This window comes from Erythrolamprus reginae, chromosome 13, assembly GCF_031021105.1.
Source record: "Erythrolamprus reginae isolate rEryReg1 chromosome 13, rEryReg1.hap1, whole genome shotgun sequence".
Lineage (NCBI taxonomy): Eukaryota > Metazoa > Chordata > Lepidosauria > Squamata > Dipsadidae > Erythrolamprus > Erythrolamprus reginae.
Window position 1 is genome coordinate 8,354,169 of NC_091962.1, and position 16,352 is coordinate 8,370,520.

The following is a 16,352-nucleotide window of genomic DNA, read 5'->3' on the forward strand; positions in this document are numbered from 1 at the left end:
TCTCTCTTGCTTTCCTTCTCTCTTTCTCTTGCTTTTTTCTCTCTCTCTCTCTCTCTCTTGCTTTCTTTCTCTCTCTCTTTCTCTCTTGCTTTCTCTCTCTCCTGCTATTTCTCTCTGTCTCTTTCTCTCTTGTGCACCACGCTGGCAACAGAGAGAGCGAGAGAGCGGAGAGAGAGTGGAGGGCGGCTTGCTGGTCCGCGACCCCCTGGATCAGCGGCCCCGCATGGCCCCAGCATGGACTCCGCCGTTGCCTTCGCCTCCGCCTAAGAGGCAGCAGCCACATTCACCCCTTTGCCGTCCCAGGTGTCCATGGCGCTCAGCACCCGGCCACGTGCCGCCTCCGCCTCCCCGGTACCCCGCCCGACATCTACCTGCAGGAATGGGTGGTGGGGCGCCACGAAGGGCGGCGCTTGAAGGCCACCACGGCGCTGTTGTCATCACGGTGCAAAGCCATGCAGTCCCGGATCGCTTGCTTCTCCGTCCAGCAAGCCGGCTGCCTGGGAAAGCAGAGCGCTTTTTAAACGCGCGCTTTTCAAACGCAGCGCTTTCCTGGGCAGCCGACTTAGCTGGCTGGAGAAGGGAGCGATTCAGGACTGCGTGGCTTTGCGCCACTTCAAAAATTTCTGCGGGGGGGGTTTCCTAATGGCTGTGCAGGTGCACGCCCATGCAGCTTAGAAAAAACAGTGGCCGGCGCCCTCCCACCAGGCCCCAAAAGCTCACTTGCCGTCACCGCCAGGGAAGCTCCAGCCAGACTGGGCTCGCGGCACACCTGACCATGTCCCGCGGCACACTGGTCGGGAAACACTGCCCTAGAGCACCAAGTGGGTCGAACCTTCCCATCATTCAGGCATCGCAGCAGTGCTGGCTATCGCTATAGCTCCTGGAGACAGGATTCTCAAGAAATATCTCTAAATCTACAAAGATGTTACTCACTTGATCACTTATGGGCACGTAGTAGCGGAGGGAGGTGGCAAAATGCTCACAATTGTTGGTGAAGAATTTATATGTTATTATGTTGCCGACTCGCCTGTTTGCGAGATAGACAATGTCCTTTGGGTCCCGGACAGTATATTTGGAGTCATACTTGTTGTTCACATGGTAGCGATTGTTCCCTACCACATCAGATAACTTTTCCTTCATTACCACTGCTGGGAAACTCATGAACCAAGAGGAGCTTGCACCGGCAGATTCACCTTCAAAGGAAAAGAGACTAATCAGTACGCAGATGACACCCAGCTGTACATCTCCACTCCATGTCCAGTCAACAAAGCAGTGGAAGTGATGTGCCGGTGCCTGGACGCTGTTGGGGCCTGGATGGGTGTCAACAGACTCAAACTCAACCCGGATAAGACGGAGTGGCTGTGGGTTCTGCCTCCCAAGGACAATTCCATCTGTCCGTCCATCACCCTGGGGGGGGGGGAATTATTGACCCCCTTGGAGCGGGTCCGCAACTTGGGCATCCTCCTCGATCCACAGCTCACATTAGAGAACCATCTTTCAGCTGTGGCGAGGGGGTGTTTGACCAGGTTCGCCTGGTGCATGAGTTGCGGCCCTATTTGGACCGGGACTCACTGCTCACAGTCACTCATGCCCTCATCACCTGGAGATTCGACTACTGCAATGCTCTCTACATGGGGCTACCATTGAAAAGTGTTCGGAATCTTCAGATCAGGCAGAATGCAGATGCGAGAGCTATCATGGGTTTCCCCAGATATGCCCATGTTACACCAACACTCCGCAGTCTGCATTGGTTGCCGATCAGTTTCCACTCAAAATTCAAAGTGTTGTTTATGACCTATAAATCCCTTCATGGCATCAGAACAGATGATGTCCAGGACCACCTTCTGCCACACGAATCCCAGCGACCAGTTAGGTCCCACAGAGTTGGCCTTCTCCGGGTCCCGTCGACTAAAAAATGTCGTCTGGCGGGTCCCAGGGGAAGAGCCTTCTCTGTGGCGCTCCCGACTCTCTGGAACCAGCTCCCCCTGGAGATTAGAACTGCCCCCCACCCTCCTTGCCTTCCGTAAACTCTTTAAAACTCACCTCTGCCATTAGGCATGGGGGAATTGAGGCATCGCCCCCCACTGGCCTATACAATTTACGTATGGTATGTCTGTGTGATTTCTGGTTTAATAATGGGGTTTTTAAATGTTTTTTAAATCTATTAGATTTGTCATGAATTGTTTTATTGTATGCTGTGAGCTGCCCCAAGTCTACAGAGAGGGGTGGCATTCAAATCTAATAAATAAATAAATAAATTTTCTGGCCCCATCCTGCTGTTTGGAACTTCGTAGCAGCTTGACCAGAAGCGAGGGACATGTCTATCCTAAATCTTTGCCCCAAATTAGCATTGCAGCTCAGATACAAATTTGGAAAGGGGAGTTGAGGATCTAACCCACCCCAGGTTTCTTACTTAGCCCAGCCAGATGGACAACATTGCCGTCACCCACGTAGACTGCCCAGTGTTGGTATCCTATCCGGAATATCTCAATCAAGTCCCCAGGCTTCATGTCCACCTACAAGGGAAGGAATTTCAGTCTCAGTGTAGAGAAAGCAACGTGAGACACACACACACCTCTGCAAGAATCTCTAATAAACTGGCGATACGGATTCCAAACCCCAATGGACCTTTCAAGGATAACGCTCTCTTGCAACAAGTTGGGGGGGAAATGTATGTAGTGGATGCAACCTACTATAGAATGAAAAGAACAACGGAATAACAGGGTTGCAAGGGACCTTGGAGGTCTTCTAGTCCAACCTCCCCCCCCCCCATTTCAGCAGGTGATCAAATACAGTGGTACCTCTACTTAAGAACTTTTCTAGATAAAAAATGGGTGTTCAAGATTTTTTTTGCCTCTTCTTAAGAACCATTTTCTACTTAAGAACCCAAGCCTGGAAAAATTTCCCAGGAAATTTGAGAGCAGCACAAAGGCCCTGCCAGTTTCCTGCCATTCCCCCTGGGTTTCTCTCTCTGGCGCAGTGTATGGGAGGCAGCCTCACACTGAGTGTATTGGAGGTACGTGCTCCTCCTCGCTGCCTCAGAGTCCCCCTCCCTTTAAGCCTTAAAATTTTGGATTCTTTTTATTCCCCTTACCTCACCTTCTTCCTTCGGCAGCAACTGTCCTCCTCCTCTTCCTCCTCCTCCTCCTCCCACCCAAATCCCAAGCTTTTATTTCTTTCCTAATGGGTTTCCAGGCATTATTTGCTTTTACATTGACTCCTATGGGAAAAATTGCTTCTGCTTACAAACTTTTCTACTTAAGAACCTGGTCACGGAACGAATTAAGTTCGTAAGTGGAGGTACCACTGTACCATTTCAGACAAGTGGCCGCCTAATCTCTGCTTCGTCCTCCCGTGATGGAGCAGCAATAACCTCTCGAGGCAAGACATTCCAGGGGTTGATAGTTCTCACAGTCACATTGTAAGTCTGTAGGGACAAGGTTTGCATCCTTCCACTACCCCCTCCCACCCCCCATCTTGCCAGAGCAGAGGAAGCTTCTTGGAGGAGAAGCGAAAGCTCTTCAAAAACAAAAATAAGAAAGTCCAATTGCCTCCTGAAAAAAGCATCCAATTTGGCAACCATGATCTGACAGCCTGTCTCCAAGGTACAAGGTGCGTCCCAAAAGTAATGTGATTATTTTTTTAAAGTAATCTATTGAACAGATTTGCACAAACACTTAAAATTCTTCAAAGTACTGTCCTTGGGCCTCTACACATTTTTTCCAGCGACTCTGCCATGACCGGTACGTGCCCTGGAAGGCGTCTTCAGGGACCTCTCACAAGATCTTCATCACGGCTGATTGGATCTCTTCTATGGACGAAAAACGCACCTTGCCACAATGCGCTATGAGTCCGCAAGTTCCTGGCCAAACACCAGGTGCCAACACTGCCCACCCACCCACCCCTATAGTCCTGACGTCGCCCCATGGGACTTCTTTTTCTTCCCAGCCCTGAAAGGAACCCGTTTTTCATCCATAGGAGAGATCCAATCAGCTGTGACAAAGACCTTGCGAGAGGTCCCCGAAGACGCCTTCCAGGGCCTGTACCGGTCACGGCAGAGTCGCTGGAAAAAAAGTGCAGAGGCCCAAGGACAGTACTTTGAAGAATTTTAAGTGTTTGTACAAATCTGTTCAATAAATATCTTTACAAAAAAAATAATTGCATTACTTTTGGAATGCACCCTATACATAAAGATTAAGGAATTGGGGCAAAGGCCACTCTGAAAAATACAATGCAGCACCCGGGGAGGGGGTCATAAAAAAGACCCCAACCCCTGCGCACATATACACAATATATATATATATATCAGAGGTACACACCTTCCAGTTTTCTGTCCTGTTTGTTTGCCTTATTGATGCCAGCTGCAGGGTTGTTGTTCCCAAGAAGAAGTAAATGCCCCAATGATAGAGAGGTTGGGGTTTTTAAAGAGATCACAAGGGTGGGGAGGGCGGATGCTGTTTGAAGGTAACTTTATAGCAGGAGATAAGGGTTGTAAATGCTCTCACATGTAACTTCCACGAGACCAAAATCAATACTTAGTTACCATTACAATAATAAAAACAGCATAATATAGTAATAACCGAAACCAATGCTTTCCTAGAAGTGGCTCTCTTGACGGTCAAAGTGAAAAGAAAAGGAAAAGCCGATCTGAAAGACTTTTGTACTCTGGTGAAGCCAAGGAAATTCTCCCTTTTAAAAAATTAATTAATTAATTAATTTATTTATTAATCAGATTTGTATGCCACCCCTCTCCGTAGACTCCAATAACCAAGCCTGGGAATTATTTAATTTAATTCATTAAACCTCTAAGCCGCCCAACTCCTCGCAAACCCTGTGTGGGCATACAATAATAAAAATGGTATTGTTATGTATAATGCATAGTTGTCAAGCAGTTTCCAGTCAGTAATAACCTTACGAAACGGTTACCGATTGAGAGTCTTATTAGGTATAATATAGTAATAAGGGTATAAACAATAAGGAGAGGGGCGGTGATGTGTCTGATTGACAACCGGCCGGCTGCAAGCCGCGGCTATTGGTGCCCTATCCTGGGTGCTGATTGGACGCGTATACACAGTAACCGTGTAAGCGGGAAAGTTTACTGAATGTGTATTGGTTGGTACCTCAGTCAGCTCTGTGTATAAAGAGCTGGTATTGTTCTGTAATGTTTAAGTCTGTGCCTGCCTGCTCTGGCATGTGTTCCTTTAATAAAGGCCTTTTCTATACGAAGTATCTGGCTACTACATTGGCGGCATACAAATCCAATAGATAGATAGGTAGGTAGGTAGGTAGGTAGGTAGGTAGGTAGGTAGATAGATAGATAGATAGATAGATAGATAGATAGATAGATAGATAGGTAGATGGGTAGATGGGTAGATGGGTAGATGGGTAGACGGGTAGACGGGTAGACGGGTAGACGGGTAGACGGGTAGACGGGTAGACGGGTAGACGGGTAGACGGGTAGACGGATAGACAGATAGATAGATAGATAGATAGATAGATAGATGACATAATAAAGCAATAAAATGGTTAAAAAAACACCAAATAAAACAATCATTCATCAAATATTTGATCTTCTTGGCGGGAGCTAGTAAGCCTTGGCCAATGGTCCCAGGCAAGCCAACAGAGACATGTTTTCACAGCCTTTCGGAAGGCTTGGAGAGTGGGGGCCAGTACGAGTCAATTTGATTCCATAGAACCAGAGCCACCACAGAGAAGGCCCTCCCACATGGCCCCACCAAGCAGCATTGTTTTGCCGAAAGGACTGGGAGAAGGCCGACCCTGTGGGTTCTAGTCGGTCGCTGGGAGATACATGTCAGAAGATGGCCCCATAAATAGTCTGAGCTAATACCATATAGGGCTTTATAGTGATAACCAACACCTTATATCTTTCAGCTGTGGCGAGGGAGGCATTTGCCCAGGTTCGCCTGGTGCACCAGTTGCAGCCCTATTTGGACCAGGAGTCACTGCTCACAGTCACTCATGCCCTCATCACCTCGAGGCTCGACTACAGGAACGCTCTCTACATGGGGCTACCTTTGAAGAGTGTTTGGAAACTTCAGATCGTGCAGAATGCAGCTGCGAGAGCAATCATGGGCTTTCCCAAATATGCCCAACACTCCGCAGTCTGCATTGGTTGCCGATCAGTTTCTGGTCACAATTCAAAGTGTTGGTTATGACCTATAAAGCCCTTCATGGCATCAGACCAGATTATCTCAGGGACCACCTTCTGCCGCACGAATCCCAGCAACCAGTTAGGTCCTATAGAGTGGGCCTTCTCCGGGTCCCGTCAACTAAACAATGTCGTTTGGCAGGACCCAGGGGAAGAGCCTTCTCTGTGGCGGCCCCGACCCTCTGGAATCAGCTCCCGCCCGAATCAGAATTGCCCCCACCCTCCTTGCCTTTTGTAAGCTCCTCAAAACACACCTCTGTCATCAGGCATGGGGCAACTGAGATATTCATTCCCTCCAGTCCTATACAATTTATGCATAGTATGCTTGTGTGTATGTTTGGTTTTTAATAAGGGTTTTTAGTTACTTTAGATATTAGATTTGTTTTATGTTGTTTTATTACTGTTGTTAGCCGCCCCGAGTCTACAGAGAGGGGCGGCATACAAATCTAATAAATAAATAAATAAATCTGGAGACCAATTGGAACCCAGTGCAGCTCATGGAGTGTTGGAGTTATGAGGGCGTATCTACAAACACACACTATGGCTCGTGTGGCTGTGTTCTGGACTAGTTGTAGTCTCCGGATGCTTTTCAAGGGTAGCCTCATGTAGAGCCAGGGGTGGGCAGCAGGCAGGACGCAGTGGAATGCAGTTCCACCGGCGGAAATGACGCTCCAGCTGACCGGCGTCTGTCACTTCCTGGATTATTGGTCTGGATTCTGCTCTCCTTTTTTCCCCTGCTGCTGCTGCTGTGCGCTCCTTGCTTTTTTCCTCTTTCCTCCTTCCTGGCCTCGGACGAGCTTCCCTCTCTCCTGCCCGGCTCCCCTCCAGCCTCACACGGACACCTCCCAAGGCCAGGAGAGCCGCGTCACACCGAAGCAGTCTCGGCTGCAGTCTTTTTCCCCTCGCGAAGCCCTGACTCTGCCCACAGCTGAGATGAAAAGGCATCGTGCAGCAATAACAGTTCACTTGAATGATGGTGATCGTTCAAGCCACTCCCACCTGGTCACATGGCCGGCAAGCCACTCCTACTCAGTCACATGGCCATCAAGCCACACCCACAGTGTGGCAGTAGAAAATTTGGCTGCCCATTACTGTGTAGAGCATGTCACAATAGTGCAGCCGTGAGTGACTGTGAGAAGAGCGTCCCGATCCAGATAGGGCCGCAACTGGCGCACTAGGTGGACCTCTGCAAAGCTCGCTAGCCACAGCTGAGAGACGCTGTTCTGATTTCAGCTGTGGACCTAGGACAGGGGTCTCAAACTCAATTTACCCGGGGGCTGCTGAAGGTAGAGTCTGGGTGGGGCTGGGCCACATCATGTTTTCCACAAGAAAAGTTCTTACATTCCAATGTTATCAAATGTCTTTATTTTTTCATCTTGGAAACATAGAAGGTTGACGGCAGAAAAAGACCTCATGGTCCATCTAGTCTGCCCCTTATACTATTTCCTGTATTTTTTATCTTAGGATGGATCTATGTTTATCCCAGGCATGTTTAAATTCAGTTCCTGTGGATTTACTAACCACGTCTGCTGGAGGTTTGTTCCATTATTTCAGTAAAATAATATATTGTCATGTTGCTTTTGGTCTTTCCCCCAACTAACTTCAGATGGTGTCCCCTTGTTCTTGTGTTCACTTTCCTATTAAAAACACTTCCCTCCTGGACCTTATTTAACCCTTTCACATATTTAAATGTTTCGATCATATCCCCCCTTTTCCTTCTGTCCTCCAGACTATACAGATTGAGTTCATTAAGTCTTTCCTGATAGGTTTTATGCTTAAGACCTTCCACCATTCTTGTAGCCCGTCTTTGCACTTGTTCAATTTTGTCAATATCTTTTTGTAGGTGAGGTCTCCAGAACTGCACACAGTCTTCCAAATGGGGTCTCACCAGCGCTCTATAGAGCAGGATCACAATCTCCCTCTTCCTGCTTGTTATACCTCTAGCTATGCAGCCAAGCCTTCTACTCGCTTTCCCTACCGCCTGACCCATTTTGAGACTGTCAGAAATCACTAGTCCTAAATCCTTCTCTTCTGAATACTCAGAATACTCAGATTGAGGATTCCTTTTGCCCAAATGCATTATTTTACATTTGGAAACATTAAACTGCAGTTTCCATTGCTTTGACCACTTGTCTAGTAAAGCTAAATCATTTGCCATATTGTAAGTTGAATGCTACCTGTATAGAAGCTTTCCAGGAAACACACAAAATAAATGCATACACACGCTTCAAAGGGCACAATTTCAGTATGCAGGTATTCCTTGAATTATGACAGTTCATTTAAAGACCATTCAAATTTACGACGGCCCTGGAAAATAAGTAAATAATGACCATTTTTCATACTTATTGTCACTGCAGACCTCTTAGGAATGGCTGAGGTTGACAGTAGACAGTCTAAGGTTAAAGTTTTGGGGGTTTGGGGAAGAAACCACAAAATCGGGTAGTGCAGTCCAAGCATTGACAACTCTGTTACTGAAGTCGTATTTTCTGCAATTGAGTTTGAAGCGGTTTCCCTTAAGGTCTGCCAATGAAGACAGGGACGGTAGGCACAATGGTGCACTTATGCAACCCCTTTATAGATCTCTTAAGAATGGGGTGAGGTTGACTGTGGATAGTCTAAGGTTAAAGTTTTGGGGTTTGGGGGAAGAAACCACAGAATCAGATAATACCACTACTAAAGTTGTATTATCTACAGTCGAGTTTCGAGAGGATTACTTAAAGTTTGTATCTGTTGTGGGTCTCCTGTGTTTTTGTGGTTGAAGCTGATGTAGTCGTTGATAGAAGGCCAACAAAAATATTGCAGAAAGTGGATTCTTGAAGAGTGTTCATTGAAACCACATTAATTAATTAATTAATTAATTAATTAATTAATTAATTAATTAGTTTAATTCAATTTTTATGCCACCCTTCTCCTTAGACTCAGGGTGGCTTACAACATGTTAGCAATGGCACTTTTTAACAGAGCCAGCCTATGGCCCCCACAATCTGGGTTCTCCTTGCTAGATCTTCAGAGTAGGATCAGGATCAAAACTCCTACCGCCGTAACGAACAAATCGAACTTCCAAACCTGCAAATTGAAGAGAAAGACCATCAGCAAATCATTTTTCTTTGTGGAAGAAAAAACAATATTACTTAATCCCGAGAAAGGTCGTGGGTTTTTTATTGTTTAATCAGGTCTTCCCAACTTAGAACATACACCATAGAACCTTTGATAGGATCATTGGGACGGAGGCCTTGTAATGAAAATCCGCCCGCACTCAATTAGGGGATATTATACTACCCTGGACCAAGGGTTGTCCAATCTCTTTTTGAAATCCACAACTTCTGGAGGCAAGCTGTTCCACTGATTAATTGTTCTCACTCTCAGGAAATTGCAGGTTGGATCTACAGTGGTACCTCTACTTAAGAACTTTTCTAGATAAGAACCAGGTGTTCAAGATTTTTTTGCCTCTTCTTAAGAACCATTTTCTACTTAAGAACCCAAGCCTGGAAAATTTTCCAGGAAATTTGAGAGCAGCACGAAGGCCCGGTCAATTTCCTGCCATTCCCCCTTTAATCCCGCCCATCTTGGGCTTTTCTGGGCTGCCAGAGGAGCCTTTCGGTGGCACTTAAGGAGGTTTTGGCAGTCCAGAGCGAACGAAGCATTTTCCTTTCTCTAGGCGCTCAGAGAGGGAATAAACCTCTGCCAGCACCCAGAGAAAAGAAATGCTCCCTTTGCTCTGGGCAGCGACTGTCCTCCTCCTCTTCTTTTTCCTCCTCCTCCCACCCAAATTCCAAACTTTTATTTCTTTCCTAATGGGTTTGCACGCATTATTTGCTTTTACATTGATTCCTATGGGAAAAATTGCTTCTACTTACAAACTTTTCTACTTAAGAACCTGGTCACGGAACGAATTAATTTCTTAAGTAGAGGTACCACTGTATCTTTAATCATCTTTCGCCTTTTACTCTTTGTTCTGACCTCAAGTGGTTTGGAGAATAAATTAACCTACTCGTGGGTTTGGGGCAGAGGTGGGTTCTAACTTACCTTGTTGCTGGCTCGCTCCCACCCAAACCTCGTGTGCATGCAGAGAAAAAAAAAACAGTTAAACAAAAAGAGTGCTGGAAACTTAGTTTCCACATACTCAAACGGGAAAAAAAATTCAATGAAAAATAATAATAATAATAATAATAATAATAATAATAATAATAATAATAATAATTTTTAAAAAAAATAAGCCAAAAGCAAGATGACAATAGCATGCACATGCTCAGAAGAAAATTTAAAAAATTAAAAAGATTTAAATAATTCAAAAAAATGTAAAGCAATACAATTTTTCTTTTAAATTTTAAAAAGATAGCAGTACGCCCGGACCAGCACTGACCAAACCGGTTCCATGATATCATCATGATGTCACCAGCGGGATGCTACCGGTTTGGGCAAACTGGAACCCACCTCTGGTTTGGGGGCTAGTTGAACTGCCAATGGAATTCTGGGAGTTCTAGTCCCCACACAACCCTAGAGCACAAAGTGGGGTGAACCTTATCATCATTCAGGAGAACGCAGCTATCGCTATCGCTCCCGGAGACAGGATTCTCAAGAAATATCTCTAAATCTGCAAAGATGTTACTCACTTGATCACTTTCGGGCATATTGTAGCGGAGGGAGGTGGCAAAATGCTCACAATTGTTGGTGAAGACTTTATATGTTTTCTTTTGGCCGACTCGCCTGTTTGCGCGATAGACAATGTCCTTTGGGTCCCGGACAGGATATTTGGAGTCATACTTGTTGTTCACACGGTAGCGATTGTTCCCTACCACATCAGATAACTTTTCCTTCTTTACCACTACTGGGAAACCCACGACCAAATGGGAGACGACACCGGCAGATAGACCTTCAAAGGAAAAGGGACTAATCAGTACGCAGATGATACCCAGCTGTACATCTCCACCCCATGTCCAGTCAACGAAGCAGTGGAAGTGATGGGCCGGTGCCTGGAGGCTGTTGGGGCCTGGATGGGTGTCAACAAACTCAACCCGGATAAGACGGAGTGGCTGTGGGTTCTGCCTCCCAAGGACAATTCCATCTGTCCATCCATTACCCTGGGGGGGAATTATTGACCCCTCAGAGAGGGTCCGCAACTTGGGCGTCCTCCTCGATCCACAGCTCACATTAGAGAACCATCTTTCAGCTGTGGCGAGGGGGGCGTTTGACCAGGTTCGCCTGGTGCACCAGTTGCGGCCCTATCTGGACCGGGACTCACTGCTCACAGTCACTCATGCCCTAATCACCTCGAGGCTCAACTGCTGTAACGGTCTCTACATGGGGCTACCTTTGAAAAGTGTTCGGAAACTTCAGATCATGTAGAATGCAGATGCGAGAGCAATCATGGGCTTCCCTAGGTATGCCCATGTTACACCAACACTCCGCAGTCTGCATTGGTTGCCGATCAGTTTCCAGTCACAATTCAAGGTGTTGGTTATGACCTATAAATCCCTTCATGGCATCGGAACAGAAGTTCTCCAGGACCGCCTTCTACCGCACGAATCCCAGCGACCGATTAGGTCCCACAGTTGGACTTCTCCAGGCCCCGTCGACTAAACAATGTCGTCTGGCGGGTCCTTCTCTGTGGCGGCCCCGACTCTCTGGAACCAGCTCCCCCCGGAGATTAGAACCGCCCCCACCCTCCTTGCCTTCCGTAAACTCCTTAAAACTCACCTCTGCCATTAGGCATGGGGGAATGGAGGCATCCCCACCTCCCCCTGGCCTACACAATTTATGTATGGTTTGTCTGTGTGTATGTCTGGTTTAATAATGGGGTTTCTAAATGTTTTTTAAATCTATTAGATTTGTCATGAATTGTTTTATTGTATGCTGTGAGCCGCCCCGACTCTACAGAGAGGGGCGGCATACAAATCTAATAAATAAATAAATAAAATTTCTGGCCCCATCCTGCTCTTCGGAACTTCATAGCAGCTTGACCAAATTAAGTCCTTGCCCCAAATTAACATTGCAGCTGAGATACAAATGTTAGGAAGGGGAGTTGAGGGTCTAACCCACCCCAGGTTTCTTACTTGGCCCAGTCAGATGGACAACATTGCCGTCACCCACGTAGACTGCCCAGTGTTCGTATCCTGTCCGGAAGATCTCAATCAAGTCCCCAGGCTTCATGTCCACCTACAAGGGAAGGAAGTTCAGTCTCAGTGTAGGGAAAGCAACGGTCTCTCCGTGAGACACCCCCCCTGCCAGAATCTCTAATAAACTGGCGATATGGATTCCAAACCCCAATGGACCATTAAAGCAGAACGCTCTCTTGCAACAAGTTGGGGGGGAAATGTATGTAGTTGATGCAACTACTGTAGAATGAAAAGAACAACAGAATAACAGGGTTGCAAGGGACCTTGGAGGTCTTCTAACCTCCCCCCCCCCCCATTTGAGCAGGTGATCAAATACAGTGGTGCCTCTACTTAAGAACTTTTCTAGATTAAAAATGGGTGTTCGAGGGGTTTTTTTGCCTCTTCTTAAGAACCATTTTCTACTTAAGAACCCAAGCCTGGAAAAATTTCCCAGGAAATTTTAGAGCGGCACAAAGGCCCTGCCAGTTTCCTGCCATTCCCCCTGGGTTTCTCTCTCTGGCACAGTGTATGGGAGGCAGCCTCGAACTGAGTGTATTGGAGGTACGTGCTCCTCCTCACTGCCTCAGAGTCCCCCTCCCTTTAAGCCTTAAAATTTTGGATTCTTTTTATTCCCCTTACCTCACCTTCTTCCTTCGGCAGTGACTGTCCTCCTCCTCTTCTTCTTCCTCCTCCTTCCACCCAAATTCCGAGCTTTTATTTCTTTCCTAATGGGTTTGCACACATTATTTGCTTTTACATTGATTTCTGTGGGAAAAATTGCTTCTGCTTACAAACTTTTCTACTTTTTTAAAAAAAATTAATATTTTTTATTGATTTTTAACAATTTAAAATCACACAACATAAAACAGTGCGTAGTGAATTGTGAATTGTGCCCACCACCCCGACATACACACATTCCCCACCACCAAATTGGGGGTATTTCTTGTATAATCCACTTAACCCAAGAGCAATATATCTGTTTACATATTATAGAGTGATTCCAGTTTATTTCTTGTAGCTTGGTCTCGGATTCTGCTCGTCATATATCGTCTTACCTTGTCCCACCGTCCCATCAGCCGTCCCAACTCAGTTTCATTATCCAAATTTATCCTTTTTTCCATAATTTCAAATTGAATATGGTCCACCATGTACCTATACCAATTTTGCATTGTCCATTTTGTCGCATCCTTCCAACCCAAAACTATTACTGCCTGAGCGCTTTCTATTGCTGCTTTTTTTATTTCTCTAAATTCTCCCATCGCATTACTTTTTACTAGTACTGCCATTTCCTTAGTGATTGTCCATTGTATATTTAACATTCTATTGATATCCTCTCTCACCTTTTGCCAAAATTCCTGCACTATCGGGCATTCCCAAAACATATGCATAAACACTCCTTTATCTTGACAACCATGCCAACAATTCCCCCTGACATTCTGCTGAAAATGTGCAAATTGAACGGGAGTGAAATACCACTTATGTAATATTTTCCTTCTCATTTCCCTAATTCTTGTATTTTTAATTTTCCTTATATCTTCTACTATATTTTTCATTTCTTGTACCTCTACTAATATCTCATTTTGCCACCATTTAGTCAATCCATCAATCGTGTCCCCATCTGACTGCACTAGCAGTTTGTATATATTAGTTGCTTGCGCCTTTATCCCCTCACTTTTTTCTCTTATTATTTTCTCTAACCCTGTCTCCTCCCGCCATAATACTTCTTTATTCTCCTTTTCATTTAGATATTTACATATTGCATTTATTTGTAGCCACCTTCCCTTACCTAACCACCATTCTATACGATTTCTACTTGGCCTGCCATCCTTCTCGTATAACTGTTCTATCTTAGTTATCCCTCTTCCCTTCAACTCTCCTATAACCCTATTTAAGTTAATTTCGTTTTCTCTATTTATTACATAAAGCGATGACAGTTTAGATTTATATAATCCTATTTTCCCTTGCCATTTTTTCCAAATTTCCATAGTCCCTTTCATTGAGACTATTAATTTACCTATATCACTCCTATTCCACTTCCTAAAAATTAATTCTCTATTGTTCATCCCGTTTATCTGTTTTTCCAATTTCGCCCATTTATTTTCACCTAATTGCAACTCCATTAACCTTTCCATTTGAAAAGCTTTTCTACTTAAGAACCTGGTCACGGAACGAATTAAGTTCGTAAGTGGAGGTACCACTGTACCATTTCAGACAAGTGGCTTAGTCCTCCCGTGATGAAGCAGCAATAACCTCTCGAGGCAAGACGTTCCAGGGGTTGATAGTTCTCACAGTCACATTGTAAGTCTGTAGGGACAAGGTTTGCATCCTTCCACTACCCCCTCCCACCCCCCATCTTGCCAGAGCAGAGGAAGCTTCTTGGAGGAGAAGCGAAAGCTCTTCAAAAGCAAAAATAAGAAAGTCCAATTGCCTCCTGAAAAAAGCATCCAATTTGGCAACCATGATCTGCATCCCAAAAGTAATGTGATTATTTTTTTAAAGTAATCTATTGAACAGATTTGCACAAACACTTAAAATTCTTCAAAGTACTGTCCTTGGGCCTCTACACATTTTTTCCAGCGACTCTGCCATGACCAGTACGTGCCCTGGAAGGCGTCTTCAGGGACCTCTCGCAAGATCTTCATCACGGCTGATTGGATCTCTTCTATGGACGAAAAACGCACCTTGCCACAATGCGCTATGAGTCCGCAAGTTCCTGGCCAAACACCAGGTGCCAACACTGCCCCACCCACCCACCCCTATTGTCCTGACGTCGCCCCAGGAGACTTCTTTTTGATCCCAACCCTGAAAGGAACCCGTTTTTCATCCATAGAAGGCATCCAATCAGCCGTGACGAAGACCTCGCAAGAGGTCCCCGAAGACGCCTTCCAGGGCACGTACCGGTCACGGCAGAGTCGCTGGAAACAAAGTGCAGAGGCCCAAGGACAGTAGTTTCAAGAATTTTAAGTGTTTGTGCAAATCTGTTCAATAAATATCTTTACAAAAAAATAATTGCATTACTTTTGGAATGTACCCTGTACATAAAGATTGAGGCATTGGGGCAAAGGCCACTCTGAAAAATACAATGCAGCACCTGGGGAGGGGGTCATAAAAAAGACCCCAACCCCTGCACACATACACACAATATATATATATATATATCAGAGGTACACACCTTACAGTTTTCTGTCCTGTTTGTTTGCCTTATTGATGCCAGCTGCAGGGTTTTTGTTCCCAAGTAGTAAATGTCTCAATGATAGAGAGGTTGGGGGTTTTAAAGAGATTGCAAGGGTGGGGAGGGCGGATCCTGTCTAAAGGTAACTTTATAGCAGGAAATAAGGGTTGTAAATGCTCTCTCATGAGACCAAAATCAATAGTTAGTTATGATTACAATAATAAAAACAGCATAATATAGTAATAACCGAAACCAATGCTTACTTCTGATTTCCTAGAATTGGCCCTTTTGACTGTCAAAGTAAAAAGGAAAGGAAAAGCCGACCTGAAAGCCTTTTGTACTCTGGTGAAGCCAAGAAAATTCTCCCTTTTAAAAAATGTATTTATTTATTTATTAATTAAACAGATTTCTACGCCGCCCCTTTCCGTAGACTCCAATAACCAAGCCTGGGAATTATTTAATTTAATTCATTAAACTTCTAATCCGCCCAACTCCTCGCAAACCCTGTGTGGGCATACAATAATAAAAATGGTATTGTTATGTGTAATGCATAGTTGTCAAGCAGTTTCCAGTCAGTACTAAACTTATGAAACAGTTACCGATTGAGAGTCTTATTAGGTATAATATAGTAATAAGGGTATAAACAATAAGGAGAGGAGTGGCATACAAATCCAATAAATAAATAGGTAGGTAGGTGTTCTGTCTGGGTTTTCCCAGACCTCCACACCCACTGAAAAAACAGCCAGACACTCTGGTAAAATCCAAAAGTATTTTATAGCAGGAAAAAAGAAGCACAAAGGAAAACCTGTCTTCACAGCAGACAGGTTACCATACGTTACAACAGGGTCCTGATGTCCAGTCAATTCCTCAAGCTTCTTGCTGGCACACCCCCCCAAGGTTTCAAGAGTCCAAGGCA

General features: G+C 45.2%; 2 protein-coding genes across 2 annotated transcripts; both read right to left on the bottom strand.

Moving 5' to 3' along the window:
• Positions 1–263: 263 nt before the first annotated feature.
• LOC139175459 (phospholipase A and acyltransferase 3-like) lies at positions 264–10,234 on the bottom strand. The gene is made up of 4 exons (XM_070766583.1): positions 10,196–10,234; positions 2,414–2,516; positions 934–1,193; positions 264–371 (listed from the first exon to the last, which is right to left on the bottom strand). Exons 1-4 carry the CDS (start codon positions 10,232–10,234, stop codon positions 264–266), a joined length of 510 nt encoding a protein of 169 aa, XP_070622684.1.
• Positions 10,235–10,617: 383 nt separating this feature from the next.
• On the bottom strand, positions 10,618–15,522 carry LOC139175460 (phospholipase A and acyltransferase 3-like). The gene is made up of 4 exons (XM_070766584.1): positions 15,437–15,522; positions 12,909–13,029; positions 12,223–12,325; positions 10,618–11,042 (listed from the first exon to the last, which is right to left on the bottom strand). The coding sequence occupies exons 3-4, from the start codon at positions 12,317–12,319 to the stop codon at positions 10,618–10,620; spliced, it is 522 nt and encodes a 173-aa protein (XP_070622685.1). The 5' UTR covers positions 12,320–12,325; positions 12,909–13,029; positions 15,437–15,522.
• Between the last annotated feature and the right edge of the window lie 830 nt (positions 15,523–16,352).

Excerpts from the sequence above, each read along its gene's own strand:
- LOC139175459 (XM_070766583.1), bottom strand. The coding sequence starts at position 10,234 with ATGCACACGAGGTTTGGGTGGGAGCGAGCCAGCAACAAG. Across the intron at positions 2,517-10,195 it reads GGGAGCGAGCCAGCAACAAG|GTGGACATGAAGCCTGGGGA; the intron begins GTAAGTTAGAAC and ends CTTCCCTTGTAG. Across the intron at positions 1,194-2,413 it reads TGTCCATCTGGCTGGGCTAA|GTGAATCTGCCGGTGCAAGC; the intron begins GTAAGAAACCTG and ends TTTCCTTTGAAG.
- LOC139175460 (XM_070766584.1), bottom strand. The coding sequence starts at position 12,319 with ATGAAGCCTGGGGACTTGATTGAGATCTTCCGGACAGGATACGAACAC. Across the intron at positions 11,043-12,222 it reads TGTCCATCTGACTGGGCCAA|GTCTATCTGCCGGTGTCGTC; the intron begins GTAAGAAACCTG and ends TTTCCTTTGAAG.